Below are 24,897 nucleotides of genomic sequence, written 5' to 3'. Positions count from 1 at the left end.
CAAGTGCAACTAGAAAGCGGGGGGGAGGAGGAGAGACATAACACAATGATCAGAAACCAAATACAACAGACCAGCAGTAAAAAAAAGCAGGAAGGAGAGACGGGTTTATTAGAAGAGGGAGGGTATGAGATGGGTAGATATAAGTAGATTAGGACGCACATTCCTTATCTAGTAGCCTTCCATTTCCTTGCTATTTTCCATGCACTTCCAATCAACAAGTCACAGGTAATCGGAGCAGGGATCTAGTCTGGGTGTCACATACTTACAAGCAGGCACAGACACACACCAGCTCCCAGACACAGCTGTGGAGGTAAGCCCCTGGCACGCAAATGTCTGTGGATTTGTAAACTGCATCGACTGAGAAAGCAAAAAATTGTACGTATGGCATGGATTGGGTAAGTGGTGCGGAGTCATATATAGAATAAGCTATGTGGTGCTTTACGCTCTCAGCGAGCTGGGTATTGATGGATTGCGAGAGGCATATTATATATATCAGCATGTTTTTATGCTGCAGTGAGTGAATGGCAGTGGTTAATGCAGTGCAGCTGCAGTGATGGGAGTTGTACGAGGTATGCGGTGCTGTATAGCTGGGTGTACTGGTATAGGTTTCCATAGAAGGGCAAGGCATGTGCAGGAGATATAGATGTATATGTTATGCTGGAGGTAGAAAGTGGCATAGGACTGTATGTCGCTGCTGCTGGTGCAGACTCATACAGGTGCTGGGGCTCTGCGTGGGAGGAGGTGATTAACTACCTATCTGTTTTTTATATTTCAGCTCTCGGTCTGGCATACGGGGTGGAAAGTGAGAAACGGCGAAAAGGTGACAGAGGAAAGTGAATCACTTCACACCTATAAGAGGACAGACGGGGGGCGTGTGAGAATGAGGGGGTCTCTCTGTATGTATGTATCCTTATAGCATTTAGGCCAAACCGAGCTCATGATCTAGTAGATAGTAACAGTAAAGTACCATCGAACATTCGCATGGCATAGACTATGACAACGTAAGGGATGTGAAGATAGCAGGAAAATACCTAATATTCACTTCGGTACCCCTATACTACACCCTATAACAGCATGACACCATCTCTTCCTTGGATGCCAACAACTTTGCCCCCTTCCTCAGGCGTGGTGTCCCTACGTGGTCCTGGGTGGGGAGTGGTATATGGCATGATCTGTGGTTGTGGAGTCTTGTGCAATGGACTGGTCCTTGCCGTACTTCTCAGCTGCAGGCACACCTTGGTGTCTGACCTGTACGTGGTGAACTTGGCCTTGGCGGACCTCCTCTCGTTACTTGGGATGCCTCTACTCATCCATCAGCTGCTCCATGACAGAGGCTGGGTCTTTGGAGACATCCTGTGTCGTGCCGTGACGGCCTTGGACCTGAACAACCAAATCACTGGTGTGGGCATTATTACTGCTCTCTGCGTTGACAGGTAGGGTGTTTCTATCTTTGTTTTTTGCAATCTGTTTCTGGGACACTTGGTTAAAAGGGTTATCCACATGGCTGCTTTCTACAGAATATGAGCTCCACTTCCTCTTCTCTTCAAGTGGAATCATGTCCATTGGTCATGCCGCAGCTCAGTCCTATTCAATTGAATGAGACTGAGCTGCGACATGGCCATGGGAGCAAAGGACGTGATATCAATTCTTAAAGGCTCCTTCTGAAGGAAAGCAGTCACGTTTTGTAATCCTGGATAATGTCTCTAAATGCCACATCTGCCTACTATAGTTATTGAGTGTGTAATGCTACAAAATGAGGACGATATGCTGTTCAGGCAGGATACAAGAGTTACAATGGCAGCCATATTAATTGTCACCTAAGCTTAGCCCTAGACTTTGTCCCCCTTCCACTATATGTGCACACTTAGCAATTGTATGTGTGTTCTCAATAGGAAGGGTATAGTAAGTCGCTGCCATATATTTGGTTGGGGTTTAGCATCCAAGGAAGTATTGGGCATATTGAAATCTCAAGTTCAATCTTATATCCCCCATCACCTTTGCCAAGCATGAGTCAGAAGGCCTCCAAACAACAATCCTTATCTCTCCCAACATCTCCGTCCAGAAAGGCCTCCATACACATTAGATATTCAGCTACCCCCACCAAAATTGGTGGCTTCAGCCAATATTGATTAAATGTGTATGGCCATCTTAAGACGCTGGTTGAATATAACTGACAGAATAATGTTTCAATCATCTACAGAGCATTATAGCATTTTATGTCTTATAGAACAGAAGTAAGGAACAGTCGGCTAAGGCTAAGGCTTTCTGTCATTTGTAATCTGGACGTTTCTGTGATGTTCGTCCAACAGCCTGAGAGCTGGAAAGCATCATTTCAGTATATTGGAGAAATGTCAAGCCCTGACTGATGATACCAAAGGGAATCATGGCAAGATTGTGTGGCACAGAACAGATATGGTATATAAATACGTTACTGGGATAGAAAGCTGTAGAGTGACATATCAGTGCAAACTGAGACATTGAAGCTGAACCTAACCTAAGGAGGATGTGTCACCCGATTTCTAAAAATAATTGTATTCCGCATGAAATGACAATTCTGAGGTTCTATGTTATGTCATTCCCACAGGCATAACTTGAAGCTCCCAGGGCAACATCTATAATGTGGCCCGTAAAAACTATGTGCCATATAGAAAAAGTGGTATATATTTTGAAGCAGAGGGCCCAGAGGGCCCCATCAGGTTCCTGGGCCTGGTAGCGACCTATAGCTACGCCCCTGGCTCTCTTATTCCTGAATGCATTGACAGCTGGGTGTTACCATTTGGGGTGCGGTGTCTCTGTATACTCTAACATTATCCAGAGTGTAAAGGACACACCCCTTAGACAAGAGTAATGGTAATACCCAATTGTCTATTTTTTTTTCAAAAATTTCTAGGCGCAACATCAATGGAATCGCACAATGTAGAATCGATGCTGCAGGATGGCTTTATGGTGAATACAAATACAGGCTAAAATAGAGATGTCAAGAGAGGTGACAGGTCCTCTTTATGTTGACTGTTTTATGTCCTACGGACCCCCGAAATAGATCTCATGTGGATAAGAGATAATATAGACTCGGCTTCCTATTGAGTCACAGTGTAATTATTATCTAGGGATGTACTGGGTTCATATACTTTACTTGGAAAAGAAGGAGGAGACAATGCCCTTTATGTGGAGACTTGTTGAAAACCTACTTTAGTACAAGGTATTAAGAAAAAGACAGTGATACTCTGAGTTGCCCTAGAAACTAGAAGAAAGAAGGAGGGGAGTCATTAATAACGGGGCGACCTATAAAACGGCATATAATAATGGAAAGCAACGTACTTTAAGGGTGACAGCATTAAGTGGTTTACACCCTGTGTTTTACGGGGAGAGTAAATTAGGTTTAATATGAGGTTTTATTATTGCACCAGCTTAACAGATAGAAAGAGCGGCTGACATTCAGGGGGACAGGAATTAAAAGTGGATTTGTTCCAACGCGTTTTTGTACTGAAAAGTGATATCAACTACAAGACATACAACAAATGACCAAAATTGTTTGATACATGTAAATTTGGGGAATTATCTCTTAAGCGTTGAACAAATATAAGGAAAAGCTTAGTGTATACAACTCCAAGATAATAGTGGATACAGCTCCTGGGTAATAGTGAATACAGCTCCAAGATAATAGTAAATACAGCTTCTGGGTAATAGTGGATACAGCTCCCAGATAATAGTGAATACAACTCCCGGGTAATAGTGAATACAGCTCCCAGATAATAGTGAATACAGCTCCCAGGTAATAGTGGATACAACTCCCAGATAATAGTGAATACAGCTCCCAGGTAATAGTGGATACAACTCCCAGGTAATAGTGAATACAGCTCCCAGGTAATAGTGAATACAGCTCCCAGATAATAGTGAATACAGCTCCCAGGTAATAGTGAATACAACTCCCAGATAATAGTGGATACAACTCCCAGGTAATAGTGAATACAGCTCCCAGATAATAGTGAATACAGCTCCCGGGTAATAGTGGATACAACTCCCAGATAATAGTGAATACAACTCCCGGGTACTAGTGAATACAACTCCCAGATAATAGTGAATACAGCTCCCAGGTAATAGTGGATACAACTCCCAGATAATAGGGAATACAGCTCCCAGGTAATAGTGGATACAACTCCCAGGTAATAGTGAATACAACTCCCGGGTAATAGTGAATACAGCTCCCAGATAATAGTGAATACAACTCCCGGGTAATAGTGAATACAGCTCCCAGATAATAGTGAATACAGCTCCCAGGTAATAGTGGATACAACTCCCAGATAATAGTGAATACAGCTCCCAGGTAATAGTGGATACAACTCCCAGGTAATAGTGAATACAGCTCCCAGGTAATAGTGAATACAGCTCCCAGATAATAGTGAATACAGCTCCCAGGTAATAGTGAATACAACTCCCAGATAATAGTGGATACAACTCCCAGGTAATAGTGAATACAGCTCCCAGATAATAGTGAATACAGCTCCCGGGTAATAGTGGATACAACTCCCAGATAATAGTGAATACAACTCCCGGGTACTAGTGAATACAACTCCCAGATAATAGTGAATACAGCTCCCAGGTAATAGTGGATACAACTCCCAGATAATAGGGAATACAGCTCCCAGGTAATAGTGGATACAACTCCCAGGTAATAGTGAATACAACTCCCGGGTAATAGTGAATACAGCTCCCAGATAATAGTGAATACAGCTCCCGGGTAATAGTGGATACAACTCCCAGATAATAGTGAATACAACTCCCGGGTAATAGTGAATACAGCTCCCAGATAATAGTGAATACAGCTCCCAGGTAATAGTGGATACAACCAGGGCCGCCATCAGGAATTTTGGGGCCCCAAACAGCCTAAGTGTCTGGCCCCCCCCCCCGCCATTTTTGCTTTGCGCGCTGCGGGAAATTTAGCCCCACCCACTGTTATGTTGACTCCGCCCACTCATTAATTTTCCATTTGCCCGCACACTGTATAATCCTCCTACAGTCACCCGTAAATTATATGTCCCCCCCTCCGTCTCTCCCCCAGCTTCATATACACCCTTCATCTTCCCCCAGATTCATGTCCCCACATCTCTGCCCCCAGATTCATGTCCCCTCCATTTCTGCCCCCAGATTCATGTCCCCACATCTCTGCCCCCAGATTCATGTCCCTCCATCTCTGCCCCCAGATTCATGTCCCCCCATCTCCATACCTCCCAAATTTTGAAGAACTAAAAGAGGGACAAAATGTGCGGCGCGCTCAGCGCGCCGTGGCAAATTTAGCCCCGCCCACTTTTCTGTTGACTCCGCCCACTCATTAATTTTTCATGTGCCCGCACACAGTATAATCCTCCTACAGTCACCCATAAATTATATGTCCCCCCTCTATCTCTCCCCCAGTTTTATACACCCTTCATCTGCCCCCAGTTTCATGTCCCCCTTCCATCTCTGCCCCTAGATTCATGTCCCTCCATCTCTGCCCCCAGATTCATGTCCCTCCATCTCTGCCTCCAGATTCATGTCCCCCCAGATTCATGTCCCCCCTCCATCTCTGCCCCCAGATTCATGTCCCCCCTCCATCTCTGCCCCCAGATTCATGTCCCCCCTCCATCTCTGCCCCCAGATTCATGTCCCCCCATCTCTGCCCCCAGATTCATGTCCCCCCATCTCTGCCCCCAGATTCATGTCCCCCCATCTCTGCCCCCAGATTCATGTCCCCCATCTCTGCCCCAGATTCATGTCCCCCATCTCTGCCCCCAGATCCATGTCCCCCCATCTCTTCCCCCAGATTCATGTCCCCCATCTCTGCCCCCAGATTCATGTCCCCCATCTCTGCCCCCAGATTCATGTCCCCCATCTCTGCCCCCAGATTCATGTCCTCTCCATCTCTGCCCCCAGATTCATGTCCCCACAGTGTCATGCCGTCCTCTCTTTCATCTGCCCCCAGATTCACATTCCACCTCCACATTAAACTTACCTTCTCCTCCGCTCCCTCGCCGCTCTCTGCGCGTCTCTCTCGCTGACACATGCGGCTGAAGGAAGGAGCTGACACAGGTCAGCTCCACGCTTCGCCGCTGGGTGTCTCTCTCGCTGACACATATGCGGCTGAAGCGAGGAGCTGACCTGTGTCAGCTCCTCGCTTCGCCGCTGACGCCTCTCTCGCTGACGCTGACACGTATGCGTGTTCCGGCTCAGCCGCATATGTGTCACCAAGAGAGGCGGCAGCGGCGAAGAGAGGAGCTGACACAGGTCAGCTCCTCGCTTCAGCCGAATACGTGTCAGCGAGAGAGGCGGCAGCAGCGAAGTGAGGAGCTGACCTGTGTCAGCTCCTCGCTTCAGCCGCGTATGTGCTCAACTCAGATCTGCGTCCTCTGGACGCAGATCTGAGTTGAAACAGGACATACAATGACTGCTGCCAGCGCCAGGGGGCCCGAGCCCCCCCTATTTTAAAATTTGGCCGGGCCCCTGACGCTAGTAGCAGTAGTACTGGCCTATCGGCGGCCCTGGATACAACTCCCGGGTAATAGTGAATACAGCTCCCAGATAATAGTGAATACAGCTCCCAGGTAATAGTGGATACAACTCCCAGGTAATAGGGAATACAACTCCTGGGTAATAGTGAATACAGCTCCCGGGTAATAGTGAATACAGCTCCCAGATAATAGTGAATACAGCTCCCGGGTAATAGTGGATACAACTCCCAGATAATAGTGAATACAGCTCCCGGGTAATAGTGGATACAACTCCCAGATAATAGTGAATACAGCTCCCGGGTAATAGTGAATACAACTCCAAGATAATAGTAAATACAGCTCCCGGGTAATAGTGGATACAACTCCTAGATAATAGTGAATACAACTCCCAGGTAATAGTGCATACAGCTCCCGGGTAATAGTGGATACAGCTCCCAGCTAATAGTGAATACAGCTCCTGGGTAATAGTGGATACAACTCCCAGGTAATAGTGAATACAGCTCCCGGGTAATAGTGCATACAGCTCCCGGGTAATAGTGGATACAGCTCCCAGGTAATAGTGGATACAGCTCCCAGCTAATAGTAAATACAGCTCCTGGGTAATAGTGGATACAACTCCCGGGTAATAGTGAATACAACTCCTAGATAATAGTGAATACAACTCCCGGGTAATAGTGCATACAGCTCCTGGGTAATAGTGGATACAGCTCCCGGGTAATAGTGGATACAACTCCCGGGTAATAGTGGATACAGCTCCCGGGTTATAGTGACTACAACTCCTAGATAATAGTGAATACAGCTCCCGGGTAATAGTGGATACAGCTCCCGGGTTATAGTGGATACAGCTCCCGGGTAATAGTGAATACAGCTCCCGGGTAATAGTGGATACAGCTCCCAGATAATAGTGGATACAGCTCCCGGGTAATAGTGGATACAGCTCCCGGGTAATAGTGAATACAGCTCCCGGGTAATAGTGGATACAGCTCCCGGGTAATAGTGAATACAGCTCCCGGGTAATAGTGAATACAGCTCCCGGGTAAAAATGAATACAGCTCCCGGGTAATAGTGGATACAGCTCCCGGGTAATAGTGGATACAGCTCCCGGGTAATAGTGAATACAGCTCCAAGATAATAGTGAATACAGCTCCAAGATAATAGTGAATACAGGTCCCGGAAATAGTGAATACAGCTCCAAGAGAATAGTAAATACAGCTCCCAGGTAATAGTGAATACAACTCCCGGGTAATAGTGAATACAGCTCCAGGGTAATAGTGAATACAGGTCCCGGGAAATAGTGAATACAGCTCCAGGGTAATAGTGAATACAGCTCCCAGATAATGGTGGATACAACTCCCAGATAATAGTGAATACAGCTCTCAGATAATAGTTAATACAGCTCTCGGGTAATTGTGGATACAGCTGCCAGATAATAGTGAATACAGCTCCTGGGTAATAGTGAATACAGCTCCTGGGTAATAGTGAATACAGCTCCTGGGTAATAGTGAATACAACTGGGTAACAGTACATACAGCTCTCAGGTAATAATGTGTATAGCTCCAAAATAATAGTGAATACACCTCCCGGGTAACAGTGCATACAGCTCTCAGATAATAGTATTCACTATTATCTGAGAGCTGTATGCACTGTTACCCGGGAGCTCCCAAATAACACTGAATACGGCTCCTAGTTATCATTGTATACAGCTCCCAAATAACAGCGCACACAGCTCCTCGATAAAGCAGCGTTCACACTACCGCTGCTGTCCGCCCTGGGGTTTCCGTCCTAAACCCTGGGGAAACTGGACAGGGGACAGTTTGCTGGTGGTCAGCTTTAAAACTCATTCATTTGAATGGGTTTTTAAAGCTGACCAACAGTGTCCATAGGCAGCCTCTCCGCTTGGAAGTCGTTTTTTTTTGCACGGACACAAAGTCCTGCATGTAGAACTTTGTGTCTGTGCAAAAAAAAGCCCCCAGTTTCCAAGGAGTAATATTTCTTTGCTGGTGAGGCCCCCACATCACAACAGACTAACTGGTGAGGATAGATCAAAATAATTTGATAATCCCTGATCTAAAACAATAAACAAATAAGGAATGACAAGCAGAGTGCTACTGCTTTAAGTGTTTGTCTTTTATGCCTCTGGGTTGTGTTGTTCTGTTCTGTCCTCTATGTTCTCTGTACATGGTTATGCAGCCTTTCTGTTATTTCCCCCCTCTTTGTTCAAACTTTGTCTTGTTTCAGCCCTGGCCAATCACAGTCCACTGGGCGGGATTATAGGAGACCTAGGTCTCCAGGGTGGCCGTTGAGGCTCAGTCTAGAGTCTAGTCTGTAGCTGAGACAGAGTGCAGATCCAGTTCTGCAACAGCACTGAGACTAGGCATCAACGGATACCCATACAGCCTTTAGGAGGATTGTTAGCTGCCCCAGGCTAGAGACAGCCCTGAGAAGGGAGTACTGCTGTCTGGACTATTGGACACTGGGCCAGGAGGAGCAGTGGAGGACAGTGACAGGAGGATTTTACTCGGGCCTATGTAAAGGTAACCAGATCCCTGTTAGGACTCCCTGCATCATGATCCCCAGCATGCTTACCTAGTAGTGGCACGAGAGGAGGAGAAGTGGGAGAAGTTTGGCCATTGAGCCTCCATTATCTTTAGGCACCCTCATATAACCAAGGCTGGGGAATTGGGCATTGTGGTACTACTTCCCCCATTTGGAAGCTGCCGTTTGTACCTGCTCCAGTTGCTGAATAAAGATGTCCCCTGTTCAACTGCAACCACTGGCTTCCTGAGTCGTGTCTGCTGTAACATCAAGGCCCTTCTGAACATCATCACACCGGCTCAGAGAGGAGAGGTCCCTTCTCCAACTGAAAGTGCCCGGGGGAAACTACTACCATCATTATCCAGGTAGTTCTGCAGGAGTGTGCTCGGCCTAGCAGGTGGCACATCATCTGCCACTACTACTCCCATCCTCCACTTCCCTCCATTTGGGCAGACAGAAGTCTCCATCTTGTTTTAACGTTACAGTGAATGGAGGTGGATACAATGGAGGGTGCTATATCTGCATCAGTCTTTCTGTCATTTTTCAGTCTGTTGCTCTGATCCTATACTATGACGGATCGAAAGAACGGACTTAAATGACGGAGGTGTGAATTTAGCCTAACATGTTGTTTCTGCGTCCCTATACAATGTATGTAAACAGATGAATGGTTTACAGCGACTTCTAGCAATCTAACAGTAAATCTACTATATAAAGATATGGGGTGTCCACAGATAAGAACTAGGGAGATACCGAGTGAGTACTATAAGGCAAAATTCAGATAAGGATTAGAGATGAGCGAGTAGTTAAATACTCGATATTCGTTTTGAGTACCCCCTCAATATTCGACTACTCGAATCGAATATTGAATCCTATTATACTCTATGGGGGAAAAATATAATTTAAACATAATTTTATTTGCCTTGGCAGCAGCTGCCTGACACTGGTCACTAAAATTAAGCTATTGGTGATCTGAGGGGTGACCCGGGGGGTGACAGATCCCCGCAATTCTAACATTGATGGCCTATCCTAAGGACTCCCTGCTCTGTAAACCCTCTACCAAGTCATTAATAAACATACTAACCAGGAGAATACCTAATATTGAGCCCTGTGGCACCCCACTGGTGGCAGTGACCCAGGCTGAGTACCTCTCATTAACAAGTACATTTTACGGTTTCAGGAACTTTGGGGCCAATAAAAGCACTTAGTGATAGTCACATGTTGCATAGAGGTTTCATGCAACCTTGTCGTATGACCTATGCCCTATTGTTACCTATTTTTACAGAGAGGGTGTCTGTAGATGTGTCTATATAAAAGCACCAAGCCTATTTCAGCTGTTTGGATGATACATGCCATGAGCGGATCCTCCTCAGCGTTGCTATCTGTGTACAGATCAGAGGAATACGTGGGCACTTTGCGGGCATATGTAGGCATATCTAATTTGGCAGCAGATTGCTAATATTTCATATTTGGAAATAAATGTGTTGTATGTTGTTATACACGTAGCAGAGGCCTAATACTACTCTATAATTGACATATGCTTTCCCTTGTCTGCCGTCAGGTATGTCGCTGTGGTGCACTCCTCTACGGTGGGCCAACGTCGGAGTGTACGTTGTACATGGATAGTAACAGGCTGCGTTTGGCTATGCTCTCTTCTTCTCAGTACTCCAGCTCTCCTCTATTCTGGAGTGAGATGGGGAGATGGTGTGGCCCTATGTGTACTGGATCTTCCTGGAGCGCCCCCATCCCTTTACTGGTACACACTGATGCACAGTCTCCTGACATTTCTACTGCCATTGTCCGTCATAGTGGTCTTGTACTCCCTTACGCTCCATCACCTTTCTCGGGTTATGAAAAGAGTTCAAAGGGCTCCATCTCAGCGCAGTCGAAGGGTCACACGTATGGCTTTGGCTATCGTGGCTGCTTTCCTATTCTGCTGGGCCCCATTCCATGCAGTGCAGCTTGTTAATCTCTTCTCTACTGGACCTCCTTCAAGCTCTACTTTCTACCTCAACCAGGCAGCTATTTGCCTAGGCTATGCTCACAGCTGTGTCAGTCCTCTGCTGGTGATCTGCTGTACCGAGGGCTTCCGAGAACGCCTACCGCATGCACGGTGAGTGCTTTTACTCAGATTTCGATTTATCCAACTTTTTTTTGTATGATGGGATTTATAAATACTTACATTGGACATAACATTTCAGTTCTGAGGCATGTTTAGTCAGACTTCTGCATTGTGGTATTTCCCTCTTATTCTTCCTAAAAATGTATGAAAAATTAATAACTGGGTGTTTTTCTTTTTTGCATTATGGATTTGTATTGATTTTATGTAATCGATACAGGAGAATAAGGCGGAGAGGGGTGAATAACAGGTAAAGAAAAATAGAACAAGTTGGCTAGTTGCCTATATGAAGTCAATTGTCCAATTTAGGTTTTGGGGAGGTACTGCTCAGGAGTGACAGAGTGTCTGAATACCAACTTGCTTTGCTAAGACTCTTTTGGCTCAGTGGTTAGCACTACAACCTTGCAGCGCTGGAGTTCTGGGTTCGAATCCTGCCAAGTACAATATCTGCAAGGAGTTTGTATGTTCTCCACATGTTTGCATGGATTTCCTCCCATACTACAAAAACATACTGATAGGAAAAAATGTACATTGTGACTCCTCTATGGGGCTCACAATCTACAAAAAAAAAGAGTCTCTGAATACCACTAGCCGAGGACGTCCAGTTGCCAGCGTGGCCAAAGATACCAAAGTACTAACATTGAATACAGTTCAATAACCTCATAAACCATTACACAAATATTACACATCAGTCAATCAATAACTATATACAAAGCAGTAATAGCTAAGGCCAGAAGGAGTAAAGTAGAGGGGATAAAAGGGAAAGAGAGAAGGGGAAAGAAAAGAAAGAAAAACAGAGAAAAGGATGGGTTCAGGTGTCTGGATGTGTCTGGTGTGTGTATTCCTCAGTAATCTCGTGGGAGGTCGGGGGACAGACTCAGGAGTTATAGGTACCTGGACAAAAGGGAAGATGTAATCCAGTAGCGTCACGTCTTCCTAAATTGCTCAGAATGTGCATTGAAGAGGATCTCTATGCGGTGGGTTTCATTGACTTTCTCCATCCAAAAACCACCACAGCTGGGATTCTGTTCCTTTTGGAATAGATTTACTGGTTTGGCTAAACCTCGCATCATAGCAATAAGCTTGTTGAAAAAGCCATGCATGATGTTTAAGAGAGCTACCCCTAGAGGGCAGCAAGCAGAGGCACTGTTTTCCTAATTACATCCTGGAAAACAGATTTGCATATTATTTCGCATAATCCCCCAGGTGCTCTCTCCTAAAGAAGTGATATTATCCCCAGAACCTTTCTCCATCCAGTGAGATAACAACTGGGTGTAACCAGCTGGGGCCATCTCATTGTAAAGTGATATTGTTCACTCAGTACTGCCAGTGCAGGCACACACAACGCGTTTCGGATATAACCCTTTCTCAAGTGTATAAATTGATAAATAAAAATAAAAAACACAAAATACAAACATGGCTCACAAATTCAAAAGAACAAAAAATGCATACAGACATAAAATATCGGAGCTGTATGAAGCGGTTAAAAATGTCCCTGTGCAGAAGGAACATTACAGCGCCAACACATAAAATAAGTGGAGCAAATGGTAAAAACAAATCCATACACAGTACTTGGATCCAGAATGATGTAGCAGGAATGCTACACACCAAATGTTTAAAGGGGCTCTATCACTGGGAAAAGTCATTTTGAACTAATCACACCCTTGCATAGGCTTTAGAAAGTCTATTCCACACCTACCTTTAGTATGTAGATTGCCTCAGTCCGTGTTTATTCACATGCTAATGAGCTTTCAGCCAGCACAGGAAGTTCCCAGCAGCACTCGTCTCTGCTATTATCTCCTATGTGTGTGTAGAAACAGGAAGCTGAGTCATCATCATCATCAGCTTCCCATAGGAAACAATAGGAGAGGAGTGCACGATGTATCGTGCACCTGTCTAATTAGCATATGAATAAAAATTGACTTATTCAGAAACCACTGAGGCAAGCTACATACTAAAGGTAGGTGTGGAATAGACTTTCTAAAGGCTGTGTAAAGATGCAATTAGTTAAAAATGACTTTTCCCAGTGATAGAGCCCCTTTAAGGAATAATGGCCAAAGTTAATATCTGTTGATGTCAGCCTATGGCGGCAGTCAACAATGGACATTAAAGTGATTATGCATTTTCTACAATTGATAGCCATTAATAATAGATCTGTGGGGATCCAACACTCAGGACCCCCCCCCCCCCCACAGATCACTAGTATCGAGGGGACTTCAATGGAACAGTGCTGCAGTACCTACACTCACAACTACAGTTTGTATGGCCATCAATTGCAGAAAGTGGATAACCCCTTTAACAACGGTAGAGTGAACCAAGCTTTACATAGATCAACCATTATTTCAGGTACTATTGCTATCCTTTGCAATGTGTTGGAGATGTGTGCTGGGATTGTCACAGACCCATAGACTATAATGGCCATGACTGATCTGCACATTCTACAGGTTCAGAACAACTGATGTTCCTGCATATGGTTGATGTGGCTGCATTACATCACTCTCATGTTTATCATCAGGATGTATACAATATTATGCATGGATCTATTTTTAGTTATTCCATTTCCATCAGTAGCTGTAAGGTCCAGCATATTGCTAATTGCTTTGATTTGCTTGTTAGACAATTACCTATTTTTATGTTAGGCTTTTTTTTTATTATTACGGGTATTCTATGTGACTATATAAGATATTTTTATACTAAGTAATAATGTAAAGCCTCATGCACACGATGGAGTGTGCAGCCCACAGTTCTACCGAGGGGGTTGTGATGCTCCATTCTGATATTTATAGAGCAGGTCCATGAAAATACAGAACAGTGAAATTAATGGAGGACGGGGGCACTTGGATGACAACTATTTTCAAGTGGCATCCAGGTGCCTTCCGTTAAAACATTGGAAACCACATTTGGTCGTGTACATGAGGCCTTAAGTTCACACAGAGTTTTTTGGTCAGGATTTTGAGGCCTCAAAATCCTGACCAAAAAGACGGCTCCTATTGAAATCAATGAGAGCTGGTCAGGTCTTTTTTCCGGGAGCCGATTTGCTCCGGCCCCCGGAAAAAGAAGTGAGATGGTCATTCTTCAGGCTGTTTTGCCTCGCGATTCGGCCTGAAGACACTTCCTCCTCCAAACTAGGCCCATTCATTGGGCCTAATCCGGAGCGGAGTGCATGACTGGATGCTGGTGAAGTGCACTGGCATTCAGTCGTGGCTACCCGTATTTTGGACTGGAACCTGAGGCGGCCTCCGCTTCAGGTTCCGGTCCAAAAAACTCTGTGTGAACTTACCCTTACACTTCCTGGTAGAAGACCAATGTACGTGCCAAGTGTATGCCAAAGTATTTACTATCCCATTAATTGCCCTATTTATTATTACAGTTGTTGCCGTTTCCTTTTCCGACGCTGGGCTGGGTTTTGGCCAATTTCAACCTTGCCGCACAACGGTCCCAGCTCTGCCATCAACAGTCCACCTATAGATGGAATCTGTGCTCCTCAGCACCGCAGGAGGACTATCCACCTGGAGACTCCTCCATGTTCTATCACTGAAAGCACCAGGATCAGTCTTGGAATACGGGATGAAAGCAGCATCTTATAATATCTGCTGCACTTACGTTTCGCTGAGATTCAAATAGAAGTGACGAGAAGCTGGTATACAGGTAGCTGGGCACACAAGTTGCCATGGACCACAGTAACCACCACACTGTAATCTTATAGCTGAGAATATACCAGTGAACATCTTACTGGTTGTCATACATTAGTTCAGTACAGTGATCTGCAACTTGTGACTCTTCAGCTGTTGGACATACTCCAATCCCCAGCATGCCCTGACTACTTGCAGCTGTCAGACATGTTGGAAGTTGCAATTTGCCAACAACTGGAGAGCCCCTTCGTCTCAGTGTTGGAGGTCTGATGCTTGGTTACCAGTCTCCTCTTGGAGGTGTTACATTACGATATATTTTATGTACAGATATCTATTACGGCACTATCATTAACCATAACTTTTGGCTAAGGCGGATCATACACTTTAGATTTTCAGACACCCATCATGTGACTGATGACAGGATTGTTCTTATGATTGTAGATGTTATAACTATGGATTTCAGGCTGGTTCATGCAATCGGAACTTATACTCAACCCCCGGGTTGCTACATCGCCTCTGTGCTATGGGGGCTGCCCCCATAGCACACATAACGCATGGTCAACATGAGAGAGGAGGAAAGAGGCTGCGAGACTCAGGGGCTGGGAATTGGGTCTGAACATGTAACCCGGGCCCAGCATCTAAAAAAAATCCAAGAGCAAGTAATCCTAAAAAGACTCCCTGGAGAACCCCTTTAATAACTAAACCGTCCAATCAGGAAGAGAATCTTCACATATCGGCTGGGGATTGATCATGCCAATCACTGGAATTTTCGACCAATAGCTGGCCGAAAATTTCCAGCATGGCCAATCTGTTTGACAGTCACAAACGAACATGGTATGTACATGTCAGAAAGCTTGCGGTTTGTTGGTCATAATTGACAAATTGGCCATGTCAGGTGCCGAAAATCTAATGGGTATGGCCAGCTTTGGATTAAAAGAGTTGTACAACAAACTATGCGTGGCTACAGAATATGGGATAGATGTCTGGTCTGTGAGGGTTCAACTACTGGGACTTCAAGTAATCATATGAATGGGGGTCCACTCCTTGAATAAATTGGTGGTCTATCATGCTCAAGACCATCCCATTCATTTGGTTAAACTTTACCAATCTCATAGAGATAAGTGGAGCAACAGTGTAAGAACTCAGACCCGCCCCATCCTTGTAATTATTGGGGGTCTTGGTGGTCACACTAAAACTATCAGACACTCATCCCCTATCCTGTGGTATCTTAAAAGGGACTGTACAGGAATTTTTAATTTGTGGCCCATCATTAGAATAGGCCATATATATCTGATCTGTGGGGCACTAAAAGGGGGCTACCCTACAGATCAGCTTTATGGGGTTGCTTTCGACATCTGTACTATACACAGCACAAGTCCGGGAGTGGTCGGGCGCCACTCAGGGGCTGGGAATTGGTTCTGAACATGTAACCCATGGCCAGAACAAGCCCAGAACTCATAGGCACAGCATCTAAAAAAAACCTCTGGAGCAAGTAACCCTAAAAGGACTCCCTTTGACAACTAAACCGCCCAATGAGGAAGAGAGTCCGCACATATTGGCTGGTGATTGATCATGCCAAACATTGGTATTTTCGACCAACCGCTTGCCGAAAATTTCCAGCATAGCCAATCTGTTTGACAGTCACAAACGCACATGGTTTGTACATGTCAGAAAGCTTGCTGTTTGTCGGTCAAAATTGACAAATCAACCATGTCAGGTGCCGAAAATCTAATGGGTATGGCCGTTTTTGGATTAAAGGAGTTGTACAACAAATAATACGTGGCCACAGAATAAGGGATAGATGTCTGGTCTGTGAGGGTTCAACTACTGGGACTTCAAGTAATCATATGAACGGAGGTCCTGAGAACCATGGTTTGAATAAAGTGGTGGTCCACCATGCTCAAAACCACCCCATGTTCAAGACCACCCCATTCATTTCTATGTGATTGCCAAATGCTGCACTTGGTTACACTTTACCAATCTCGTAGAGATAAATGGAGCAACAGTGTACGAACTCAGACCCGCCCCATCCTTGTAATTCTTGGGGGTCTTGGTGGTCAGACTAAAACTATCAGACACTCATCCCCTACCCTGTTGTAGCTTAAAAGGGACTTTACAGGAATTTTTAATTTGCGGCCCATCATTAGGATAGGCCATACATAGCTGATCTGTGGGGCACTAACAGGGGGTTACCCTACAGATCAGCTTTATGGGGTTGCTTACGACATCTGTACTATACACAGCACAAGTCCAGAAGCAGTTTGCTCCAATCCCTGTATAGTGGCTGGGCGACATTACTGCAGCTCAGCTCCCAACTGCTTCTGGCTCCATGCTGTGTACAATACAGCATATCCATGTGGTGGCCATCAAGTAAAAACTCCAAGACAACCACTTTAATTTGTGGTACAACCCCTTTAAGAAGACTACCTTTGAGAATCTCTTGATCACAGGGGACTAACTAGTCTTGCTGTAAACAGACAGGGAATATATTTGCACTAAGACCTTGTTCACACAGGTTTTGATACATTCTTCCAATCTAAACATAACAAAGGTGAGAAGATTAGATTTATCCTATTTTGTAGTTGATAGACACACACCAAATTTGCACGGTGTGAACATAGTTGAATGTTTTGAAAACAGACCCCTCACTACATCTACTTTACAGATTTCTCAGTTTCAGTCTCCTCCGGTACAATAAAGCTACAGATGTGCTGTACAACCGCGTGAGACACTGGATCCCTCTGTAATGTCCAGGATAGTCATTTATTGCACATCTGTAAAAAATCCCTAGCCGTGACATATACTGTATCTGAAAGCAACGGTTCCTGGTCTCTAACCATTTGTGACTGGGTTCTGCGGGTCTCAAAGGCACAATGGGGACACAAAACTGCCCTTCTCTACAAACACAGGGTCTCAGCAGTGGACCCCGCTGGTTGCAAGAGCACACCTCCTATATTCATTCCCCCTTATGATACTCTATTGCTGCTAATAGACCCTTATTCAGACCATGTATGTCCACGGTAATAAACATACCCTGTGTCTGATCCTACACACTTACAGCGCCCCTACGCCGGCACACATTGAAGTAAATGGGATATGTTTTGAGCGCTCACACTCTTACACGTGTATACGTGTCTGAATGCGCAGAGCGTTACTCCGTGGGAATGGAGCCTTATCATGTGGAGTGTATCCCTACACAGTCCTAAGGCCTTATTCACATGCTCGCATCTGTGGTCTGTGCTTTTCATGGACACCACCTCACCCTGTTCATTTGTGGATGGTATATTGTCCATCATTGGTGTGATACACCTGTCATGCATAAGCTCAGTGAAAAAAAAAAAAAAGATGTGCTTTAGGCTAAGTTCACACAGAATATTTTTGGTGAGTAATTTGGTCAGAAAAATCCGCTCAGGAAAAATCGTGAGGCATTTTTTGACGTGTTTTTTTTACCACTAGCTGGAAAAAGAAGTGACATGACCTTTCCTTCAGGCAGACTCCACCTGAAAAAAAACAACGGGAGTCAATGGGAGGCGGAAAAACCGCTAGCGGTTTTTGAAGCATTTTTTTGACAATTCCGCATCAAAATCCACGTCCAAATCCATGTCCAAAAATGGTGATGCGGATTTTCCACCTCCCATTGACTTCCATTGGTTTTTTCAGGCGGAATCCGCCTGAAGAAAGGTCATGTCGCTTCTTTTTTTCTGCTAGCGGAAAATACCATTAGTGTAAAAAAATTAGAAGCGGATTACATAGGACTCTATTGTGAGGCGTTTTTTGGAGGAGGATTTTGAGGTGGCATTCGCGTAAGAATTCTGACCAAAAAACTCAGTGTGAACTTTGGCTTGGGCCCCATGTTGCAAAAAAAAAAAAGCAGTGTTTTATATCACCTGCAAAGTAAATGGGATTCTGGTTAATAGCCAATGCAAAAAAAATAAAAAATTGCAGCGGTAAAGCTATAATTTAAAAAATGCATGTTAAGTATACCTACGGAAACGCTGGTGTTTTCTTTATAGATATGGCTGCCTTCACACGATGTAAACGCGAGCTGATTTTGTCAAAATACACGTGTAAAAATCAGACTCCCATTGACTTCAATGCCATTATTTACACGTGTAAAAAACACGCAAAAAAACGCAAAAGTCTCAAGCCACAAATGTCGTGGCTGGCTCAGCCATGGAATTCGCGGAAAGATAGCACATGTTACTTCTTTTTCCTGCTAGCTGAAAAAAATCCCTAGCGGGAAAAAAAGTGAGTGACTCGCATTGAAATGAATTCCACATCAAAATCCGCCTGCAAAAAATTCAGTATGAACATACCCTCCGGGTCAGCACACATGGAGTTTTTTTGGCGCTGATTTTGACGCTGAATCCTCCTCGAAATCAGCCTACAAAAAAAAAGCCTCCCAATAGAACTTTTTTGGAGGCTGATTTTGAGACGGATTCGGCGTCAAAATCAGCACCAAAAAACTCAGTGGGCACTTGAAAACTCTGAGGACTTTTTCTGTGAAAAACATTGTGGAACGGTGTATGTGTTTCTTAATAGGTAGAGGGGAATAAGCTCCTGCCACACATATCTGGCACTGCCTTATCTCATGGGAGGACCGGCCATGTTAAAATACAACTGCCTGATCCTTTATTCCCCGATCTGCCATCATGGAGTGTTTAGGACACTAACTATATGGGGCAATCTGGCCCAGAAAATTTGGCCTGCACACCAGTTTTCAGGGACCGTCAAAATATAGGTTGTGTTCTATTTTTGTCCATTTTCATGGATCCCTCCATACATTATAATGTATGGGGTATCCGTGAAAAGGGGGTGCCCCTGGGGTGCAAGATGGCCATGAAAAATGGATGCTTTTCAGAACTGTCTTGCACCCCGATTGTCTAAATGTGGCCTTAGGTTGTTGTCCCTCTGGACAATAAAGGGTTGTCTAGTTTAAAGCATCAATTTATAACCCTACATTACATTACATAGGGTATATCTCATCTTCACAGCTCCGACCTGTGTGATTCATAACTTTCCCCGACCCATCGTCCTACTTGGCGGGGAATGGAATGGTCGCTCCCCATGCAAGGGAGTTCCAAATGTAACTGAGCATGTGCCACAGATGGAGGTAGGGTGTAAGGGGGTCTCTGATCCTGAAGCAGGTGAAAGTCTCAAGGGTGGGACCGACATCTATCAACATTTATGGGAAATGACGTACCCTTAATAAACGCGGCTCCTTCACTTGAGACCTCCATCAATAATCAATAGCAAAGAGCCGATACAAGAAGCGTCTCTCTCTGAAGCCTGTTTATGTTCATTGATTTCAATAAGAACCATGTAATGCTCAATTTCACCTGTAAGAACCATGTTACGTTTGCTGCCAGCCTTCCCGACAGACTGCACCTGATCACTGGGACCTCTATGCTCCTGGACACCCAGACATCAAATTATTTTCTATTACAGTCCCCTTAAAATGGTATTCCAGGAAGTACAAATAATCCCTTATATACAGAATAGGGATCACTGGGGTCCGACTGCTGAGATCATGGGTGTCCCATATGAATGGACCAGCAGGCTGCACATGCATATTGGTAGAATAAGACGCAACCATTCCCTAGATGTGAACAGAATGGCAAATGTGCATCTTGATGTTCTATTCATATGGGGCACATAAGACCCCAGTTCTCAAGGACCATGGGGGTCCCAATGGCTGGACTCCAACTTATGTCGTGTGGATGGGGAATAACTAGTACTTACTTCAATCCCCATTTCAGAAAAATCCTACAGAGCTCACAATGTATTAAAGGGATGGGGTTATAGCAGCGATTTGACTATGACATTAATATGGGCACAGTAGAAGAAGCAATCTTGCCTAACCAATCCCCAAACACGTGATCCGTGTATGCACCTGGAGACGACTTCTCATTGTGCTCTGTGGAAATGACTATGTTGCTGTGTGTTTGGAAATAAAGATGAGATTTTTCTATTGTAGTGCTCTGATGTCCGCATATTCCATTGTCCTCCTGTAGTACAAGGCCACCATTGTTCATGGAAAAATGACTTACCTATTCACTCCAATGTTGCAGGATGCCATCACTGCTTGTACCGGGGGGCCTCACTTCCACTCTCCAGGATCTGAAATACAGAGGGCTCTGGAAAGGCCTTCAACCTTCTGTACCTTGTGAGGGACGAATTCCACTAAAAATAAGATCATCAAACTACTAATATATGCGGATAAAAATTTCAAGAAGCTCTCCAGTGATTTTTTTCAGTTCATTATTTACCTATTCAGCCTATGTTATATTATTTAGTTAATTCTTTCTATCTGGCGCCTTCTCTCTTGCTAGGCCATGTCAAAAGTTAAAAGGGTTTTCTGGCCATAAATGGCTTTTTACTGATAATCTATCCATAGGAAAGTATTCGGAGATACACATCACTCAACCTGGTGCTCAAGGAGGCTTTTACCCCTTTCATGTACAGTCAGTGGCGTAACTAGGAATGGCGGGGCCCCGTGGCGAACTTTTGACATAGGCCCCACCCCCCCGACACCAACGCCGAAGACCTCGACCGACCCCTCCTACGCATTCCTGCGTGCTCTATTATGCACCATAGTGGCCCCTGCACATAATATTATCCCCCATGGTGGCCCCTTCACACAGTATTATCCCCCATAGTGGCCCCTGCACATAATATTATCCCCCATAGTGGCCCCTGCACACAGTATTATGCCCCATAGTGGCCCCTGAACACAGTATTATGACCCACTGTGGACACCCATAAACAATTAACCCCAGACTATAATAATCGGAGACCCAGGGGGAGAAAAACATTTAAAAAAAACTCTGTTACTCACCTATCTCCCGGCTCCTACGCTGTCGGCCTTCGAAGTAGTCAATCTTCAATGATGTCAGACGTCACATGACCCGGGACGCAGGCCGGGGTCATGAGACGTCAGACGACTAGGCCGAAGTCTGCACGGATCGTGGAGAGGTAAGTAACAGTGTTTTTTATGTTTCTAACCTCTCTCGGGACGCTGATCATTATACTCGGGGGTCCGAAAAGACCCCCGAGTATAATGATAGCAGCGGTAGTGGCTGTCACCGGGCCCCTAATGTCCCAGGCCCTGTGGCAGCTGCCTCTGCTGCTATGGCGGTAGTTACGCCACTGTGTACAGTAGAAGGGAACTTGGCACTCACGATCTACAGGAGAGTCATCAAGAAACAATCTGTGGGGGTCTAACATCTGGACCCCGCACAGATCAGCTATTCCAGTACTGGATGCTGTGAGTAGCGCTCAGCATGACTCCTATTCTATAATAGCTCTGGTGCTCCCAAGGCGGTCCCAGGCCCCAAACTGAAATCCACACCAGTCAGGGAGCTGCGGAGATTTGTGGTATAACTCATGACAGTGACGCTTTTCCAAAAAAAAGTTATGTGTGAAACTACCTTAAGGCTAAGGCCCCACATAGCGGGCGGCAGCAAAAAAGTCCTGTGGGAAAAAAAATACGTTTTTCACAGACTTTCTGCTTCCATTATACCTATAGAGAAAGCAATGGTGTTTCTGAAGATATAATTCACATGCTGTGATTTCCAAAACCGAAACGATTTTGCCAATCGCAGCATTTCCAATGCGAGTATTTTTCTGCAATTTTAGCGAATCCCATCCACTTTGCAATAACGGTAAAATGCTGCGTTTTTTGCCGAAGTGTTTCCGCTACACGGGTCTCTGGCCTCAGAACTTTCTATGGCTGACAAATCATACAGGGACAAACTTTACAGAGAAAAGTATTGGGACACACCTCTTAAAGGGGTTGTCTAGGCAAAAAATGGACAACCCTGTTAAAGTTTAAATAAGCGGGGGCATTGAAAAAAAATAACAAAAAGGGATACCTACCTGTCCCCGTTGCTTCGTTGTCCTCCTGCGCTTCACAGTTCATCTGCTCCAGCGTCGTCTTCCGGCATTGTGCTGAAGCAGCTACAGTCCTATGAAAAAGTTTGTGCCCCCCTATTAATCTTAATCATTTTTAGTTCTAAATATTTTGGTGTTTGCAGCAGCCATTTCAGTTTGATATATCTAATAACTGATGGACACAGTAATATTTCAGGATTGAAATGAGGTTTATTGTACTAACAGAAAATGTGCAATATGCATTAAACCAAAATTTGACCGGTGCAAAAGTATGGGCACCTCAACAGAAAAGTGACATTAATATTTAGTAGATCCTCCTTTTGCAAAGATAACAGCCTCTAGTCGCTTCCTGTAGCTTTTAATCAGTTCCTGGATCTTGGATGAAGGTATTTTGGACCATTCCTCTTTACAAAACAATTCAAGTTCAGTCAAGTTTGATGGTCGCCGAGTATGGACAGCCCGCTCTCAAATGATCTGAAAACAAAGATTGTTCAACATAGTTGTTCAGGGGAAGGATACAAAAAGTTGTCTCAGAGATGTAACCTGTCAGTTTCCACTGTGAGGAACATAGTAAGGAAATGGAAGACCACAGGGACAGTTCTTGTTAAGCCCAGAAGTGGCAGGCCAAGAAAAATATCAGAAAGGCAGAGAAGAAGAATGGTGAGAACAGTCAAGGACAATCCACAGACCACCTCCAAAGAGCTGCAGCATCATCTTGCTGCAGATGGTGTCACTGTGCATCAGTCAACAATACAGCGCACTTTGCACAAGGAGAAGCTGTATGGGAGAGTGATGAGAAAGAAGCCGTTTCTGCACGTACGCCACAAATAGAGTCACCTGAGGTATGCAAAAGCACATTTGGACAAGCCAGCTTCATTTTGGAAGAAGGTCCTGTGGACTGATGAAACAAAGATTGAGTTGTTTGGTCATACAAAAAGGCGTTATGTATGGCGTCCAAACAAAACAGCATTCCAAGAAAAACGCTTGCTACCCACTGTAAAATTTGGTGGAGGTTCCATCATGCTTTGGGGCTGACCAATGCCGGCATCGGGAATCTTATTAAAGTTGAGGGTCGCATGGATTCCACTCAGTATCAGCAGATTCTTGAGAATCGACTCAGGCATTCATGCAGAGGAACAATTACAATGTTCTGGAATGGCCATCCCAGTCCCCAGACCTGAATATCATTGAACATCTGTGGGATGATTTGAAGTGGGCTATCCATGCTCGGCGACCATCAAACTTAACTGAACTTGAATTTTTTATAAAGAGGAATGGTCCAAAATACTTTCATCCAGGATCCAGGAACTGATTAAAAGCTACAGAAAGTGACTAGAGGCTGTTATCTTTACAAAAGGAGGATCTACTAAATATTAATGTCACTTTTCTGTTGAGGTGCCCATACTTTTGCACCGGTCAAATTTTGGTTTAATGCATATTGCGCATTTTCTGTTAGTACAATAAACCTCATTTCAATCCTGAAATATTACTGTGTCCATCAGTTATTAGATATATCAAACCGAAATGGCTGTTATAAACACCAAAATATTTAGAACTAAAAATGATTAAGATTAATAGGGGTGCCCAAACTTTTTCATAGGACTGTAATTGTCCTCAGCGGTCAGTACAGGAATAATGTACACAGTGATGTCACAGTACAGGGATAATACACACAGTGACGTCACAGTACAGGGATAATACACACAGTGATGTCACAGTACAGGGATAATGTACACAGTGATGTCACAGTACAGGGATAATGTACACAGCGATGTCACAGTACAGGGATAATGTACACAGTGATGTCACAGTACAGAGATAATACACACAGTGATGTCACAGTACAGGGATAATGTACACAGTGATGTCACAGTACAGGGATAATGTACACAGTGATGTCACAGTACAGGGATGATACACACAGTGATGTCACAGTACAGGGATAATACACACAGTGATGTCACAGTACAGGGATAATACACACAGTAATGTCACAGTACAGGGATGATACACACAGTGATGTCACAGTACAGGGATAATGTACACAGTGATGTCACAGTACAGGGATAATACACACAGTGATGTCACAGTACAGGGATAATACACACAGTGATGTCACAGTACAGGGATAATACACACAGTGATGTCACAGTACAGGGATAATGTACACAGTGATGTCACAGTACAGGGATAATGTACACAGTGATGTCACAGTACAGGGATAATGTACACAGTG

General features: G+C 44.6%; 1 protein-coding gene across 1 annotated transcript; it reads left to right on the top strand.

The window, feature by feature from the left end:
- The first annotated feature begins 206 nt into the window (after positions 1-206).
- Positions 207-14,724, top strand: LOC142204819 (melanin-concentrating hormone receptor 1-like). The gene is made up of 4 exons (XM_075276142.1): positions 207-310; positions 776-1,433; positions 10,579-11,130; positions 14,507-14,724. Exons 2-4 carry the CDS (start codon positions 1,075-1,077, stop codon positions 14,721-14,723), a joined length of 1,128 nt encoding a protein of 375 aa, XP_075132243.1. The 5' UTR covers positions 207-310; positions 776-1,074; the 3' UTR covers position 14,724.
- Positions 14,725-24,897: the final 10,173 nt, after the last annotated feature.

This window comes from Leptodactylus fuscus, chromosome 5, assembly GCF_031893055.1.
Source record: "Leptodactylus fuscus isolate aLepFus1 chromosome 5, aLepFus1.hap2, whole genome shotgun sequence".
NCBI lineage: Eukaryota > Metazoa > Chordata > Amphibia > Anura > Leptodactylidae > Leptodactylus > Leptodactylus fuscus.
This window is presented reverse-complemented; position numbering and strand designations above follow the sequence as displayed.

Excerpts from the sequence above, each read along its gene's own strand:
- LOC142204819 (XM_075276142.1), top strand. The coding sequence starts at position 1,075 with ATGACACCATCTCTTCCTTGGATGCCAACAACTTTGCCCCCTTCCTCA. Across the intron at positions 1,434-10,578 it reads ACTGCTCTCTGCGTTGACAG|GTATGTCGCTGTGGTGCACT; the intron begins GTAGGGTGTTTC and ends GTCTGCCGTCAG. Across the intron at positions 11,131-14,506 it reads GAACGCCTACCGCATGCACG|TTGTTGCCGTTTCCTTTTCC; the intron begins GTGAGTGCTTTT and ends TTATTATTACAG.